At 52.1% G+C, this 16,329-nt stretch overlaps 8 protein-coding genes across 8 annotated transcripts; 4 read left to right on the top strand and 4 right to left on the bottom strand.

Annotated features, from left to right (window-relative positions):
- Positions 1–290: 290 nt before the first annotated feature.
- CPAR01_06908 (amino acid permease) lies at positions 291–2,132 on the top strand (the record flags this gene model as incomplete). The annotated part of the gene is made up of 4 exons (XM_060491179.1): positions 291–651; positions 756–1,036; positions 1,115–1,892; positions 1,951–2,132. 4 exons carry the CDS (start codon positions 291–293, stop codon positions 2,130–2,132), a joined length of 1,602 nt encoding a protein of 533 aa, XP_060350053.1.
- Positions 2,133–4,215: 2,083 nt separating this feature from the next.
- Positions 4,216–5,805, bottom strand: CPAR01_06907 (glycosyl hydrolase family 43 protein; the record flags this gene model as incomplete). Its single annotated transcript, XM_060491178.1, has 1 exon — positions 4,216–5,805. One exon carries the CDS (start codon positions 5,803–5,805, stop codon positions 4,216–4,218), a length of 1,590 nt encoding a protein of 529 aa, XP_060350052.1.
- Positions 5,806–6,510: 705 nt separating this feature from the next.
- CPAR01_06906 (methyltransferase domain-containing protein) lies at positions 6,511–6,910 on the bottom strand (the record flags this gene model as incomplete). Its single annotated transcript, XM_060491177.1, has 2 exons — positions 6,511–6,529; positions 6,603–6,910. 2 exons carry the CDS (start codon positions 6,908–6,910, stop codon positions 6,511–6,513), a joined length of 327 nt encoding a protein of 108 aa, XP_060350051.1.
- A 258-nt stretch (positions 6,911–7,168) lies between these two features.
- Positions 7,169–7,997, bottom strand: CPAR01_06905 (methyltransferase domain-containing protein; the record flags this gene model as incomplete). Its single annotated transcript, XM_060491176.1, has 3 exons — positions 7,169–7,293; positions 7,355–7,478; positions 7,893–7,997. 3 exons carry the CDS (start codon positions 7,995–7,997, stop codon positions 7,169–7,171), a joined length of 354 nt encoding a protein of 117 aa, XP_060350050.1.
- Positions 7,998–8,606: 609 nt separating this feature from the next.
- CPAR01_06904 (benomyl/methotrexate resistance protein) lies at positions 8,607–8,978 on the top strand (the record flags this gene model as incomplete). Its single annotated transcript, XM_060491175.1, has 1 exon — positions 8,607–8,978. One exon carries the CDS (start codon positions 8,607–8,609, stop codon positions 8,976–8,978), a length of 372 nt encoding a protein of 123 aa, XP_060350049.1.
- Positions 8,979–9,322: 344 nt separating this feature from the next.
- Positions 9,323–11,296, bottom strand: CPAR01_06903 (major facilitator superfamily transporter; the record flags this gene model as incomplete). The annotated part of the gene is made up of 9 exons (XM_060491174.1): positions 9,323–9,700; positions 9,758–9,927; positions 9,980–10,049; positions 10,105–10,459; positions 10,510–10,674; positions 10,732–10,807; positions 10,864–10,936; positions 11,006–11,062; positions 11,123–11,296. The coding sequence occupies 9 exons, from the start codon at positions 11,294–11,296 to the stop codon at positions 9,323–9,325; spliced, it is 1,518 nt and encodes a 505-aa protein (XP_060350048.1).
- A 624-nt stretch (positions 11,297–11,920) lies between these two features.
- CPAR01_06902 (amidohydrolase) lies at positions 11,921–13,264 on the top strand (the record flags this gene model as incomplete). Its single annotated transcript, XM_060491173.1, has 1 exon — positions 11,921–13,264. The coding sequence occupies one exon, from the start codon at positions 11,921–11,923 to the stop codon at positions 13,262–13,264; it is 1,344 nt and encodes a 447-aa protein (XP_060350047.1).
- A 599-nt stretch (positions 13,265–13,863) lies between these two features.
- On the top strand, positions 13,864–16,204 carry CPAR01_06901 (Zn(2)-Cys(6) binuclear cluster domain containing transcription factor; the record flags this gene model as incomplete). The annotated part of the gene is made up of 2 exons (XM_060491172.1): positions 13,864–14,921; positions 14,974–16,204. The coding sequence occupies 2 exons, from the start codon at positions 13,864–13,866 to the stop codon at positions 16,202–16,204; spliced, it is 2,289 nt and encodes a 762-aa protein (XP_060350046.1).
- Between the last annotated feature and the right edge of the window lie 125 nt (positions 16,205–16,329).

Here is a 16,329-nt window from a genome sequence, read left to right as displayed (position 1 = left end):
CCTCTTTTTCTTTTCCTCCTTCCTTTTAAACTCTTCGTCTTCCCATCTCCTCGGCTCTGGAATACTTCAATTCCAGTTACACACGGCCGATCCTCCCCCAAATAAACTTCCCTTCCTCTTGGCTTTCCAAATCACATAAGGCCTTCACTGTCCCTCATGTCAATTGGAAGAGTCGTCTCACTTTTTTAACCTTTCTCTCCTTTCCGGTCCTCCCTCTCGTCGCCTCGGAGCCCGATTTTGACTTGCTACTCGACAGATAGTATAGTCAAACAACAAAACGGGCTTTCATCATGGCGCATGTGCTCTCGCAAGACCCCGGTGCTCGCGAGCACGATCTCGGCTTCAACAAGGGCGATATCAAGGATGGCTACACTACCCGACCCTCCCGTTCCGACGATGGCGGTGCCGATAACATGCTCGAGTCTCTGGGTTACAAGCCCGAGCTCGAGCGTAATCGCTCAACGCTGCAGGTTGCCTTCATGTCCTTCGTCCTCGCTGCTATCCCCTACGGTCTTGCCACTACCATGATCTACCCCTTGGCTGGCGGTGGTCCTGTGAACATTATCTGGGGATGGCTCGGCGTGTCTTTGATCATCATCTGTGTCGCTGCCTCGCTCGGTGAAATCACCAGTGTCTACCCTACTGCCGGAGGTACTTACCAGCTTTTCTTCTCCGTCATGTTTGCCGTTGCGACGGCCGGCCGGCTCCGAAATTCGCCAAATCCGGACTTTATGCTGACGACTTCTCTCTGATAGGTGTCTACTACCAAGCCTTCATGCTGTCCTCTCCCAAGTACCGCCGCGTGGCCAGCTGGATTTGCGGCTGGTTGTACGTGGTGGGAAACATTACCATTACTCTGGCCGTGAACTTTGGAACTGCTCTGTTCATCGTCGCATGCGTCAACGTTTTCGAGTCGGAACCTGGTGTCGGCGTCCTTGCTGGCGAGCCGTACCAGGTTTTCCTCATCTTCCTGGGTTTGACCTTCATTTGCAACATTGTGTCCTCGCTCGGCAATAGGTGGCTGCCCATCCTTGATGTAAGAATGCTTCTGCTCCCGCGTGCCCGGTGTTGTATAGTTGTGAAATGAAAGCATACTAAACTTTTCGTGACTTAGTCCGCGGCTATTTTCTGGACATTCGCTGGTGTCTTCGCCATAATCATCTCCGTCCTCGTCGTCGCCAAGAACGGCCGTCATGATGCCAAATACGTCTTCACCCACTTCGAGGCCAACTCCGGATGGCCCGATGGATGGTCTTTCTGCGTCGGTCTCCTTCACGCCGGATACGCCACTTCGTCCACTGGCATGGTTATCTCCATGTGCGAGGAGGTCAAGAAGCCCGCTACTCAGGTCCCTAAGGCACTCGTCCTCACCGTCTGCCTCAACACCCTGGCCGGTCTCCTGTTCCTTATCCCTCTCGTCTTCGTGCTCCCCGACATCACCTATTTGATCAACCTGGCTTCCGGTCAGCCCGTCCCCGCCATCGTCAAGGACGCCATGGGAACATCCGGCGGTGCCTTCGGACTCCTCTTTCCTCTCATTGTCCTGGCCATTCTTTGCGGTATCGGCTGCACCACTGCCGCCTCTCGTTGCACCTGGGCCTTCGCTCGTGATGGTGCCATCCCTGGCTCCCGCTGGTGGAAAGAGGTCCACCCCAAGCTGGACGTTCCCCTGAACGCCATGATGCTCAGCATGGTTGTCCAGATCATTCTCGGTGTCATCTACTTCGGCTCCAGCGCTGCTTTCAACGCCTTTTCCGGTGTTGGTGTCATTTGCTTGACTGCCTCGTACGCCATTCCCATCGGTATCAGTCTCTTCAACGGCCGCACCCACCTTGTCGGCAGCCCCTTCAACCTCGGCAAGTTTGGTGTCGCCGCCAACGTCATATCTCTCGGTAAGTACACTTTCCCAAACAAATTTCATCATTAGGTCCAAAGCTAACTCTTTGACAGCCTGGTCTGCTCTTGCCATGCCCTTGTTCTGCATGCCCACCTTCGTTCCCGTCACCCCCACGACCATCAACTACGCGCCCGCCGTCTTCGTCGCCGCCTGCCTCATTTCCGGTGGATGGTACTTTGCCTGGGGCAAGAAGAACTACGCCGGGCCCCCTACCAACGAGGAGCCTGCTTTCTAAGCTCTCTACACAATTGAGCTCGAGGATATCTGCGACGGTCAAAGGCCGAAATGTTTTTGAGCTTTCCAGCATCTTCGGGTCGAAAAATTAAAAGTATCGACAACATACACTTGGCAACAATGTGCATCCGTATGGGTTTCCTGTCACACTTGGAAACAGTGAATTAGGAGCAACCCATTGGCAGCATTTTGCCAGGAGGCGCCTATGGATTATGGCGCATCGGGCAAGGATACCAACAAAAAAAAGAGAGAGAAACGAAGGCGGTCATGTACATAGGAATGATACCCCCAGTGCTTAAATTCAAATTTTCAGTTACAACAACCACCTGTCGTCATTTGCTATTGTGATGTATTTCGCAAAACAGCTGCAGTCAGTTAAGCACCAAACAGATTCCCATCCTCAAAATACAAACCGTTGAGGCCATTCGCAGTTACCTATCCCAAATTCGCCGAGCCTTGCCGTCCAAGCGTAGAGTATTGTTGAAACACCACGTCGCCGAGGTACATCCGACCAAAAGCCAATCCTCCAGCTTTCGTCTGATCAACAAAAGCCCATTGTGAAGTTTGCGCCCAGCCAAACAATCGACACTGTACTGGACTGTACAAAGTGGACAGGAACTACCCTTAGTACTCCTCCGTGCCTCCATTTCCCCCCTTTTTCGGGAGGAGATTTTTACTGCAGTATTTTCTCTCTTCTTAATGGAGTTGTTTTTCTGGGTCCCCCGTTAGAGAAGCGTTGAACTTTTCAAATTGCCAAGAACCTCCATTCCGGCCGCCTTGCACACCCGTCCGCCCCCATGGGGGCACGGGGGCAAGCCAAACCAGACTGGGATAATACAGGCGGTTTAAAGGATGGGTAGTCAGATGATCTGTGATCCTCTCTTTGTTATGCCTAATTCGGATATAATCAAGGTGAAGGTGGGAGGAGGTCCCGGAAAATTTTGATCTGGAGAGAGCAGCATCGGCATTGGATGGAGTGTGTGGTGTGAAACAGTGCCTGGGTGTGGGCTCGCGCGGTCCCTCAGATACATACAATCCTTGGGTAAAGGGACCAGCAACCAACGGCGGTGACGTTGGAGCTCTTTACTCAACCAACGTCCTTTGCATACCCGGCCCCGCCCTTGGTTGCCCATTTAAACGCCGACCGCTCCTTCATGTCCAGAACGGGGTGGGGAACGCGGTCAGCGGAACTTGTCCGGTGGATTTGTCGTGTTTGATTTTTCAATGTTCGTGGCTCAGCCTGATTTTGATGTGAGGAGCTCGGGACACTCGGTGACTTGGACACACACACACATATGCGGACTCTCGACTCGAGGGACGGGAGTGGGACGGTAAGGAACTTGTTCATTCTTACGGCATGAAAGTCCACTCACACGTAAAACGTCCCTTTCGCATCTTAGAGCCTTGTTTTTCTTTTTGCTTGATGTAGTCTCAAATGTGTAGACCCAGGGTCTCAGGGCTTGTCCCTGGGCAGAACGTGCTAGGTATCGATACATGGACCTGAATGTTCTTCAACGGGTCGATCCAGTGTGGCAGTCTTGAAGGGTGTTCACGGTCTGGCGAATCAGGGCCGGAGGAGTCGGCGAGAGAGGGGGATGGGATGCGATGACGTCTTTCGTTCAGGTTTTCTAGAAGATTTCCGTTTCGGGGGCTTCTTTGTGTTGATCGTTTTCACCCCACTTTCTTCTCGGGATGGCAGGGCGTTGCGCTCACCTGAGTCGGTGAGGATGCCGAAGGTTCCGGGGGTTCGGTGAGATACCGTCGAAGTTGAGATCAGGCCTGGATGAGCCCTTGATTTCGCGAGCGAAAAGATGAGGGCTTCACGCCTTACTATAGTAAGGGCTCTTGAATTTGCTCAGCAGTTGCCGTGCTTGGAGGTTCCAATCTCTCGTATTGGCCTAGTCGAGATACATTGGTAAGTGAGAATTTTGATGGATGGCTAGACGAATGAGAGTCGTTCTCATCTAGATTCTGATACCCAAGAACGGAATATGAGACTCCTAAATAGTTGCAACTAGCTATGTACTCTGGTAAAGATATACATTCGAATGGAGCACACATGCATGAGAGTCTTGACTGCCGTCTCAAGCAGCAGTGAACGAGTTCACCTTGATCGAGCCTCCCAACTGCTTAGTAGCAAAGTTGAAAATACCAAAGCGATACGCAATGAAGAACTCCCACCCAGAGTTCAGTTTATACGCATCACCAAGCTTAGTAAACTCAACACCATCGAAACTGTAGAAAAAGTCGGCATCCCTAGTCCCCGTCGGCCGCGCATCCAGTTCAGCCCGGAACCATACCTTGGTAGCGCCGCTCCTCACCGGGGCTGAGGCTACCTCCTTGCCTGGGTCAACGGGATTACCTGACTCCGCGTCGATGATGATACCCTGGATTGCTTTGAGGGTGTACTCGCTGCCGTTGCGATGGATACCGATGTACGCAGTTTGGTCGCGGAACGCCGCCAGCCCGAACCTGTCGCCGTCGGCCATGTTGCTAAAGTCGATTTCGACGGTTCCCTTGGGGAATTCTCCGTGGATTCGGTGGGTGAGGGTGTTTCTCGCAGAGTAAATGTCTTCAGTGACGCTGGCGGTGCGCAGGATCACGCCGTTGTTGACCTCGAAGCTCGCGACGTCGGGGTTGTGATTCCATTCCCAGGTGGGACCGAGTTCGCTTTCAAACGTGTAGGTCCGCGTCCAATTGTACAAGGGCTGAGATGGAAGAGGTAGAGGGTAGGAGGAGCCCCAACCACCGTTGCTTCCTTTCACGATCTCGGGGAAGCCATCCGCGCCCCAGACAATGGGTGCCAGCACAGGCATGCGGCCCGCGGGATACGCCCATGTGAATGACATGAAGTACCAGTCTCCTTGCGCGGTCTCAATGAGACTTCCCTGATGGGGTGAGTTCCCTCCCTCTAGCGGCGGCGCAATGTTTTGGCCCAGGATCTTCGCTTCGTAAGGACCCCACGGACTGCTCGACTTCCAGATGTAGGTCGTGGATCCGGGCTGGTCATTGAGGATATAGTACGTTCCGTTGATTTTGTACATCCTGTTACCCTCCACCGTCTCGGTATTGACATCCGATGCCTGCAGAACCTGCTGCGTCTTCACAACACTAAGACCATCGGCAGCGAGCTGCGAAACGCTGATTTTCCCGTTGCCGTAGACCACATACATCGTATCATCATCGTCGATCAGCAACCCGTTGTCATACATGCAATTCCCACCACCAAAGTTGGCGCGGTTATACCAAGGCCCCTCCACGGACGAAGCAGTAAAGACCCAGGTGATCCAGAAGTTGGTGCACCCAATCCAGTACCATAGCCCATCACTCTCGCGGTACCGCAGCGTCGAGGCCCAGGTACCACCTCGGTAGGCACGGGGCCCGCCGGGTGGGAGGTCGTAACCGTCGCCGAAATTGAGACGGGGAATGGAGTGCCCGACGGGCTCCCAGTTGACGAGGTCGAAGGAGCGGAGGATCGGGGCGCCGGGGCTGTAATGGAAGTTTGAGGCGGAGAAGTAGAAGGCGCCGTCTGGGCCGACGGAGATGTCGTTGTCAGGGTAGTCTTCGTAGAGGACTGGGTTCTGGAAGGTTTCCTCGCGGCATTTTTTGATGGTTGCGGCCGAGGTGAGGAGGAGTAGGGCTGCTGAGAGCAGCAGAAGACGAGTCGGCACCATCGTCGAAGAAGCACTGGCAGAGGCAGCCCGGGGAATTGAGAGCTTGGTTCAGACTTTGGGAATCTGATCGATTATCACGGGACTCTTTCAGCTACATATACTGGAATATTCTTGAGGCATCTCCTTTGGCCTTTATGGATTACTTCGGAATCATTGGTGCGGGAGGAGAGTGTCAGCCATCTGCAGGAACTTCTCGGCGGGTTGACGTCCGCTTCCTTAAATCGTCAAATGCGACGCTGTCACTTTGCGGGGTGAGAGATGCCAAGAAGAGAAACCCGCCCTAATTTAGCCATCTCGGTTTCCTGGTCTCCAGGGTTTAGCGGGAAATGCCATTTCTTTTGGAAAAACATAGAGATCTTACCCGATTTCCAAGCCAATGATCTCGCCGCTACTATGTTGCTGCAGGATGACGTCCATCCTGTTGCGTTTTGGCTTGAGCAACGTCGCTTGCCTTAGTAGGACTTACACAGAGGGGCTAAGCAACATCCCAAGAAGTCGGGAGGCGGAATTAGACGCGGTGGGCGCTGCCGACAAGTTGTGATGTTGGCAAAATTATTCATTGCATCAGGATAGCTGGCAACTGAACGAAATGTCGGGTTCTTGAATACAACAGAGGACAGAGGAACTAAAGCACTCTATTCTTAGTAGCAGCTGTTACCATAACGAACACTGAGCGGCCCCTTTTCATTCCCGTTGCTCAAGCTTCTACTCGTAGACAACATGACTGTAAAACTTGTCAGAACCAATCTTTTCTTCTCAAGTGCAACAGGCAAGGGGGGTATTTCAGTGAGACTCACAAGTGCAGGTAGACGTGAGTCTTGCAGGCCTTCATCTCCTGGCGGACCTGCGAGAGCAACACAAGCGCCTCCTCCCTAGTCCAATCCAGTGCGGTGAAAAATAGCTTCAGGGTAAATGCGTCAAGCCCTTCGAGCATCTGGATAAGGTTGCCCATGCCAATGTCCTTGAGCGAAGGATCCTTTGCCCAAGGCCCGATGGGAATCTTGTAGTGTCGATGCTCGACGTTTTGAAAGCCGAGGTCTCTCACCCATGCATTCAAACTTGATCCAGGAGCTCCGTCTCGTCCAAGATTTGCGCAGGCTTCCATGAATAGGGTGGCTCATCGGTGTGTCTGGGTACTGTTGAGGGACCCATCGTCTGGGTCTAGCATCAGACTCCAGTCTTGGAACTCCGCCCAGCCGCCAGACGTCAGGTTCCTAAATAGTCTCATTGTTACTATTCATCTTTCAAGTGCAGATGGTTAAGGGACCGCTCACTTAAAAATTCGGCTGATGTACAGTTGCCAGTCCGCGATAGAGCCAGCCATGTAACGGCTGAAGATGAAGGTGTACTTCTTGTTCCCTACCTAGGGGCTTTCGACGTCGTCGACCTCGAAATTGACGTTTGGAGGTACCCAAGACGGCTGAATGGGACTCAAATCAATTCCGGTTACCTCGGCATTAGGGAAGAAATCTCCCATCTCGGTTGCCCCTACAATGACATTATCAGTCTCGTTCACGAGCATTGGGGTCACATAGAAGCATCCAACTACCGGTCCCGGTGCCTATGTCTAGTATGCGATGCGTCTTAATTTCGTCGAATGGTGCAAGGAAGAGCGTGTTGCCAATGGTCTTGACCATCACGGTATGCGCTGTTCCGAGTCTATCGGATTCTCTCTATAAAGAATATTGCAATCAGTGACTCTAGCTTTAAGAAGCTGATATTGTGAAAACTTTACCTCGTCATTTGGAAAATTATAGGCTGTGTATGTCGTTACCAGATATGTCGCTCACAATGGGGACGACACGGATCAGCTAATGCTACTCACAGCCAGCTCGAAACGCGTGATAAGTTAGACCATTTTCAGTCGGATAATCCACCATTGATGAAGACAGAGAGGCAGTATAGAAAGACCTGGTCCAAATTCCCATTAGTCCTGCTTAGACCGAACCTGTAATTGACGGTTTCAGGATTCGGACTGGACTCACATGCGATCATCCATGGTCGAGGCATCGTTCTGTTCATAAGAAACGCATCAGTCACGGCAGATTATTATACTACTTCAAGATACGAACCCTAATCACTCTTACTTCGTTGTCAACTTCGATGTCGGCTGATGTTGATGGGACGTCTGCCGTAGATGCCGCGGTTGGCTGGACGGGTTGTGCCTCGACCTCACTAATTGAGCTGGACATGATGATACCTGCACGCGCTGCAACTGTTTTCTGACACAACTGAGGGGATTCAAACGAGGTACAGGAGGCCTTCAGATAATGCCATCCCAGGAAGCGGGATTTCTGAGGTTTATCGTATGTTGGCAACAACGTAGCTTGGCGGCGCTTAGTTGTAGCAAATATCTGGATCTTCTGCAGAGCGGATGCAGCACTTACATGGAGACAGCGCATCTCACCAATTGAGGGTAAAAGTCCGGCTGGGTTATTGCTTTTGTCCTCAAGTGAGCCAACATAGCAAGGTTGAGTAGTTCTAGTTTGACACGGATATGTTGCTAGGAATTAACAGCCCATCTGAGGCATCCAACGCCTCTAGCTGTTATCTGACAAACATATATGCATCGTCGTGGCTCATATGATACGGGACAGTGACATTGACGGCTGCGTAGAAGTTCTCCTTCATATCCCATTCTGCCACCTCAAGTGTCAATTCTTGATATCATAAAACTGAACCTCCGCAATCATTGAGGTCTCAGAACGTATTCTGGCACCCTTGGAGCCCCTGGTCTCATCGGCGGTTGCATCTGCCCCTTTTGGTTCGGTTGGTCATCAAGACCAGATGTCCACTGGATTATGCCCATCATCGGCTCCGCGTGGTTCAGTATCGGGTCGTTCTTATTGTTCAACTCGGTCGTAAACTACTTGCCAGACGCCTATCCGAATGTTGCAGCTTCAGCCCTTGCGGGCAATGATTTTTTCAGAAGCGTCTTTGGTGCGGGGTTCCCGTTGTTCGCAAACGAAATGTATACCAAATTGGGGGCTGCATGGGCGAGTTCGCTTCTGGGATTTTTGCCGATTCTGTTCATCCCTATCCCTATCATACTATACAAGGTAAGTCGCCACAAGTCTGCTAAATGGTTTGCCATATCGCTGATTGCAGACACAGGTCGGTCCGAAGCTTTGCAGAGAGTACAGCAGACATGCGCGGAAGAATATCTAGAGTGACCTACACACCACGCCAGTCGTGGTTTCCGTGACAACAACAAAGGATCGCGAGTTCTACAAGATCGGGTAACATTTTCACCATTCATAATTCTATTTGTTTAAATGTATATATGTTCTCTAGTTTGTTGTGGAATCCAGTCACATGAAACCCATGTTTAACGTTTACCTAATGGTGTTGTAAAGAAGAGTGCTTCATGGGCCTTTGTGATCATTGAACAATGATCAACCATTGAATAGGGATTAAACATTTGCTTTACTAAAGAGCCATGAAACAGCGGAGTACCCAAAATCATTCTTGCCAGATTACCTCTGTGTCTACTTAGTTCCCTTATGCCATCGCGCACTTAGATACTGTATCTGAAGAGTTTGTCCTGTTTATCTGTCAAGTCACTCTCAGGAGCACCACCTGCATCCAAGACGACCTCATCCTGGCTCTGGATATTCTGGCCATCAGATTGAGCAGCATCTCTCTTCTTGTTGTCCTTTGCACAGAGCCATCTGTACACGACAATCTCGACAAACAGCAAGCACCACGTGACGATAGCTGTGACAACGCCGTTGAAATAGCGCGGCTTCTTGGTCCAAAGCTGAGGTGCGCCGATGCATCCTGCGCAGTACCCAACGAAGAACATTGCGTTGACGATGGCGCGTTTTGTGTTTCCCTTCACGTTTGATGCCGTAAGGGAGAGAAGGATCGACCATACGGCGGTAATGCACGATGCCTGAGCATACAAGGTCAGTAAGATGTCAGGACACAGCGTCGAGAATGTTTGACTTACGATCCAAGATGCAGCAATCATACCCCATCCGGCATTGGTGGACAGTTTCATAAGAAGTACGTTGCCAATGAGGGGCGGCAGGATGAGGACGAGAGCCACCAGACTTCGTTGCTTGGGGAAGAGCATGCAGCCGCAGACACCAATCCACAGCATCCCGATTTGAACGGCGCCTATAAAACGATATTAGATACGAATCTTAGTCAATGTAATCCGACGACATACCAGATGGAGCAGTGTATAGCATGGTCTGGTACTTGTCGTAGCCAATGCTGTTGATAACAAGTGAAGCGAACTGGAGCATCCACGGTCAGCTGTTATCGCAATTTTGAGATATAGATGAGACGAACCGTGAGGACCGGAGACTGCATGGTGACCAGAACACCGAACCAGAACACAAACCAGGTTCTGATATCAAATACAGCCTCCTTGAGCTGCGTCATAGAAAAGGAGGTCTTGTCGCCACCTTCACGGTCCTTGGCCATGCGCATAGACAGGACTTGTTTCTGGCGCTCGTTCAAGAACCACGCATCCTTGGGGCCATTCGGCATGAAGAGGTAGAAGAGAACTCCGGCGAAAGAGGTAATTGCACCACAGACGAGGAACAACACTCTCCACGGGGCGAGGGCGTGGGTGTTCTTGGCGATGCCGTACATCAGGAGGGAACCACAGATCTGAGCGACGCCGTTCATGGTGATCCAAAGCCTATCCATTATCAATAACACGGTATGTACGTCGGCTTTGGGAGATCTTACGCTGTTCGGAGGGCATGTTCGTTGCTTCGGTACCAGATACTTGTGATTGTGATGAAGGCGGGAGAGACGGCCCCTTCGGCGAAGCCAAGTAGGAATCGAACGGCAGCAAAGCCGGCGTAGTTGTGCGGGGCCGCGAGACACATGCAGATAATGCCCCAGATGACGCTGCGAAAGGGGATGTCAGCAGCTGTATAAAGAGATTGCAGGAAGGGATAGACTTACACGGTGACTCCGACAAACTTGGTAAGGTGGAATCTGCTCATCAAGTAGATGAAAGGATATTCCGATACCAGCTGACCTGTTCCGCGATGGTTAGAAACTGGATAGCTCGGGGAGCATCGCAGATGTACTTACCGACGTAGAAGATAGATGAACACCACGAGTATTGCGTGCTAGTCAGGTTCAGGTCGGTGATGAGGCCGAACACCTATCATCTTGTGGTTAGCAGCTTGAAGTTGGGGCAACATCTGATGGTTCCAGAACATAGGCAGCTTACACTGGCGTAACTAAGACTTTGCTTGTCCAAGTATTGCAGAAAAAAGACGAAGCACATCTAGACAAGCAAATCAGTCGAGTTGTTCATCAGTCATGGTTGCTAAAACTAGTTACTCACCATTGGCAGGATGGCCAGGTCGATCTTGCGGAGAACTTCCTTTTCCTCTTCAGGGGTATAGCCATCCGCAAGATCAACAATTTGTCCAGTCTTCTCCTCCATTGCTTCTGAAGGGACGCCGCCTCCTTGTTGCTTGGTCATCGCATCGATCTTGGTATCGCCGGACGAGGCCATTGTTGCCAGTGCTCGTTTGGAAAGTCTGAAGTCAAAGTCAAAACAGCCTTCGTCGACTGTCTCTCTAGAAATCCCACCCTCTCGGAGAACGGCAGAAGTGCCGGTTTTAAGATCCACGAGTTCGTCGTCTCCACATGTCGCATGGCATGTCATCTGTCGACCCGGGGTTATGTTTCCATCCCCCGCACTAAGAGATGCATATCAGGACATTCTCCAGAAATCCCTTCGATTGGATGTGACTAGTGAAGATAGCGGTGATACCGGAGGTGGGGCGAGCCATGTTGCCGACGACAAAGGAGGTTCGTGACAGATACCCGACGCGGGTATCGGCAACATGGCTTCGTGCTAACCAGGTTCCCGATGATAGACTGCCACGCTACCGATAAGTCTAGTAATGTCAAATGTAAGTGGTTGATAATTGCAGTATGACGAAGTGCCGTGAAATGAAGCCAATCGGATAAATAAACATCTGTGGAAAAGAGTGAGCAGATATCCGAGTTGCAGGCACTGGAATTCAGCATTTGTAAACTCTTCGCTCCTTTTTTTGACTTTCCCCTCACCTCCGCCTCCATTCCAAGCTTGGCGTAGACAACCTAACCTTTTAGAAGTCTTCTGACATTCACCATGGTCACCGAAGCCGACTTGAAGCCCTGGCTCCGTAGCCCCGTCCGACGATACGTCCTCACCAACGCCACCATCGTCGACGTGACAGACGGCAGCCTGCGCCCCAACGCGGCGATTCAGCTCAAAGATGGCTACATAGATACAATCACCGACTCGACAGACTCAGCAATCAAGACCGCTGTGGAACAAGGCTTCGAGGTGATTGACTGCTCCGGCAAATTCATCTGCCCGGGCCTCATCGACTCACACGTCCACTTCGTCGCGGTCCCTGGATTCGGCGACCTTTCTAAAGCATTCGGCAACGCCAACGATGTCTCACTTCTTCGCCAACCATACGTCGCCGCACAGATGCTACATCGCGGGTTCACGAGTGTGCGAGACTGCGGCGGTGCGCAGCAGGCACTGAAGGAAGCTATCAACGACGGTGTCTTTCCCGGCCCGAGGCTCTTCATCGCGGGACATGCCCTGTCGCAAGCGGGCGGCCATGGGGACATCCGTGGTGTTCACGATCACTCCGAGTGCTGCGGCGGGTCAACAAACGGGCTCGGAAGGCTATGCAACGGCGTACCGGAGTGCATGACCGCCGTCCGAGAAGAGATCCGCGGCGGAGCCGACTTTATCAAGATCATGGGCTCCGGCGGTGTTTCGACACCAACCGACAGAATCGACCACCTCCAATTCACCGGCGCTGAGATCCGAGCCATGGTCGAATGTGCCTCGAACGCGGGCACCTACGTCACAGCCCACGCATACACAACGAAAGCTATTCGGCATTGTATCGATAACGGTGTGCGGGGGATTGAGCACGGCAACTTTGTCGATGCTCCTACGGCGAAGCTCATGGCGGAGAAGGGCGTCTATCTTACTCCCACCCTCATCACATACGCTCAGATGGCGTCGCCGAAGTGGAAGGGCTATTTGCCGCCCGAATCCATGTCGAAGAACGAGGAGGTGCTCAATGCCGGGTTGGTGGCGCTCAAGACTGCGTACGACGCCGGTGTGACCATTTGCTTCGGTACAGACCTTCTTGGGCCGCTCGGAGCAGCGCAGTCGTTTGAGTTCTCGTTGAGAAGCAGAGCTGTCCCATCGCTAGCTGTGCTGCAGAGTGCGACGCTGAATGCCGCAAAGATGGCCGGCAGAAAGGATTCGCTGGGTCAGATTAAGGAGGGCTTCGAGGCAGATCTTCTCATCATAGACGCCAACCCTGTCGAGAATGTATCCATATTTGATGACCCCGAGGCTCACGTGTTTGGTGTCTTGAAAGAAGGCAGGATATACAAGAGCAGATGGAGCGGTCTGGTCGAGGATGCCACAGTACCCGTCAGAATCAAGCCGGCGTTGTGAGATCTATTTGGAACTTGGAATATTTGGAGATACTTAGGAGAAGAGTAGCAGCTCATAGAACCGCAGAAATCAAGCAAATTGCGTAATGAGATGGAAAAAAAAAAGGCAATAGAAACCATGACGTACAATCAGCTGAGCATAGCAGAGTCAGCGACGCGTCGAGGTAACCTCGTAAAGTCCATGGAACTTGTGCCCTAACGCGTGACCGGCAGGCTTCATTCGCGAGAAAGGCCAGTGACAGGAAAAGTCGGAATCCCTCTCCAATACCGACGGGATGGGACGGGGTTGGAAACACAATGGTACTCTCCTAAATGAGGTGAGCGAGGTAAACATTTTCTTCCTTTCACATCGCCGAACAGCTTAACCTTGACGCGTGATCCCTGCCGCCACAGTGGGGTCTGTTCTTATCGGCAAAGCGTCCGAAATGCGGAGAGACCCCAAGAACAACCATCTGGCTTCAGACATCTTTCTTTCTTCCACACCAACTTCCTCCCAGCACTGAACGCTCATCCCAGAGTTATCCGAGTCTCGAAGACCAAATAGACTCTCATCCATCATGACGCTTCCATGTTCGTCATATGAAAGCGACACTTCCGCCAATGGAGTCTCCCGCAGAGCGCCGCCGCCGCCGCCGTAGAGTCCCGGATGCAATTCGAAAGCGGGCACCCCGGGCGTGTGATCGATGTAAGGCACGCAAGAACAAATGTATCGAAACTCCTTCTGGTGTATGTGTGCGATGTACTGAGGGATCTCATCCATGCCGCTTCGAACGGGAGCGTAGCCCAGCTGGTGAAGAACATGAGGCCTCGACTTCGACAATAACTTCAATAACCGCGGGCACAAGATCTATCGGCATTCCAGAGCGAGAGTCGAATCGGACAAACAACGATGTCTCTTTTACTCTCAATACACCTTTGGGTCAAAGCATGAACGACGAGTTCTCTCCCGCAGATAGCGCGCCTTCAGAAGCCTTCATGTGGCCGCGCTTCCTATCCCGTCTACGGGATGCCTTTTGTCTCGACTCACAGCCACCATCGGGAGATCAGGATCTGGCAAGCCTGCAGCCTCGAATATCGGTTACATATCCAGCTGATCCTGCCGAGCGTAGGCGCATCAAGAGAGCAGTGAAGAGCTTTCCCCCGCGCGGTGTCGCCGACTTTCTGGTGTCGGTTTGCATCGCTTACGGGACCGATATTTTCTTCTACCTTGACCAGAGCCACTTCATGGCAGAACTCGATCAACTGTATAATGACGAACAGTCGACTTTGAGAGAAGATGCCGGTTTTGTTTGTCTTGTCTTGGCAGTCTTCGCGCTAGGGAGCCAGTGGACAGCGCTGGCAAGACCGGAAGACCCGAGCAGTGCAGCCTCGACGGAAGATCGGAGCGTTGATCCTGGCCGGATATTCTACAATCAGGCTCGCATTTTGATCTCTGATCTACTAGACCGGCCTTGCATCAAGTCAGTTCAAGCGACTTTCATTCTGGGCGTTTACCTAATGCCGGCCAGCGCCATCAGTGCCTCCTATGTGTACATGGGATTAGCACTGCGAAAGGCTCTGGCTATTGGGCTCCACCAAGAACCTGACGACCCCTCTTTGACCGAGGACGAGAAGGAAACCAGACGGAGGCTCTGGTGGTCGATTTACTCCCTTGAAAGGTATGTCTCCTTCTGCTGCACCATGCCTGGAGACTTGCGCTAACAGCGATAGAACGGTCACCATCAAGCTCAATCGACCGCGATCCGTAGACCAGGAGATCATCACAGCGGGTCTGCCGAAACCAACTTCACGGGACGCGTCTCAGAAGTTTGACAACTTACAGCATCAAATAGCAAATGCAGCGTTCGTCAGAATCATTGACAAGCTTTCAGAGCCTGGGTCAGTTGACTTGAGTAGTCCTAAACAATGCCCCAAGGCTAATGTGCTCAGCAGAGGATGGTCGAATACCAATCATTCGCACACAGGAGCTTTAAGACGTCCCACAGATGCCCAAATATCTCTAAAGGCATGGAAAAAGGGGCTCCCGTCATCACTCAAGCTGCAAAATGTCGATCCAAAGTCATCCAGCTATCGCGCCGTTTTCCACCTGCACCTCAACTACTACTTCGCCTGGATCGACATGGGCAAGGTCTCCGTGGTGACTGTTGTCCGCGCTCGTCTGCAAACGATTTTCCACGCAAGCGCCGGTCAATCCGATGTGCCTAGAGACGTAGAGCAGTCCTCAGAAGCATGCATCAAAGCAGCCAAGAAGATGCTGGAACTTTTCGAGGGCCTTTGTCGCGGGGGCAATATGGCGCGGTTCTCCTTCACAGACTTCCAAGGATGCAGCATTGCCACGATTATCGTCCTCCTTGCCGGAATCCTGGACCGTGATTCTGGGTACGAGGGGCGGGTGGCTTTTGGACTTGACTGTCTCCGCAAGATGTCCAGCTTCGGGAACACGACAGCAAAGATGGGAGTCCGCTTCGTTGAGGCCCTACAGTTCATCACGAATGAAGCTAGGTCCAAGCTGGTGATGGCTCGGAGAAGAGAGATGAGTCAGGCTCAAGAAGCCTCATCAGGACAGGCAGAGGGCTATGGACGATGGGCAGAATGGCTGGCGACTGCTGAGGTGGTTGGCAGCCCTTCGAGCGACGAGTCCGATCTCGAGGGGGAGCAGTCGGGGCAGCCGCCGGCTCCTGCTCATGGCCCATTGATATCACCAGACATCATGCTCTCGTCTCCATGGGAAGAAGCAGCAGCTCTCCAGTTACAAGAGATGTCAGCCTCGAGTTTCGGCATGCCAGCGCCGGAAGGGGTGGCAGCTGATGAAACCACGTTGATGCCCTTGCCCACGGGAGAAGAAGCCTGGCTGCCATCTTTTGCATGGAATGATGACCAGATGTACTTGATGGGTTTGACTGGTATGGATGGACTAGACTTCATGGGAGGGATTTCATAGTCCTGTCGGTTTACCCTTTGGACATAAACGGAGCAAGGATACATACAATCTGAAATGGCAACTGATCATGTCCACTTGCTAGGGCCAGCTCCTTGTCATCTGAGTTCACCCTCGTTTCCCTCGAC

The sequence above is a fragment of the Colletotrichum paranaense genome (assembly GCF_030867605.1).
Source record: "Colletotrichum paranaense strain IMI 384185 chromosome Unknown Scaffold_5.1, whole genome shotgun sequence".
Taxonomy (NCBI): domain Eukaryota; kingdom Fungi; phylum Ascomycota; class Sordariomycetes; order Glomerellales; family Glomerellaceae; genus Colletotrichum; species Colletotrichum paranaense.
The sequence above is the reverse complement of the archived record's forward strand: the minus strand, read 5'-3'. Positions and strand labels throughout refer to the sequence as shown.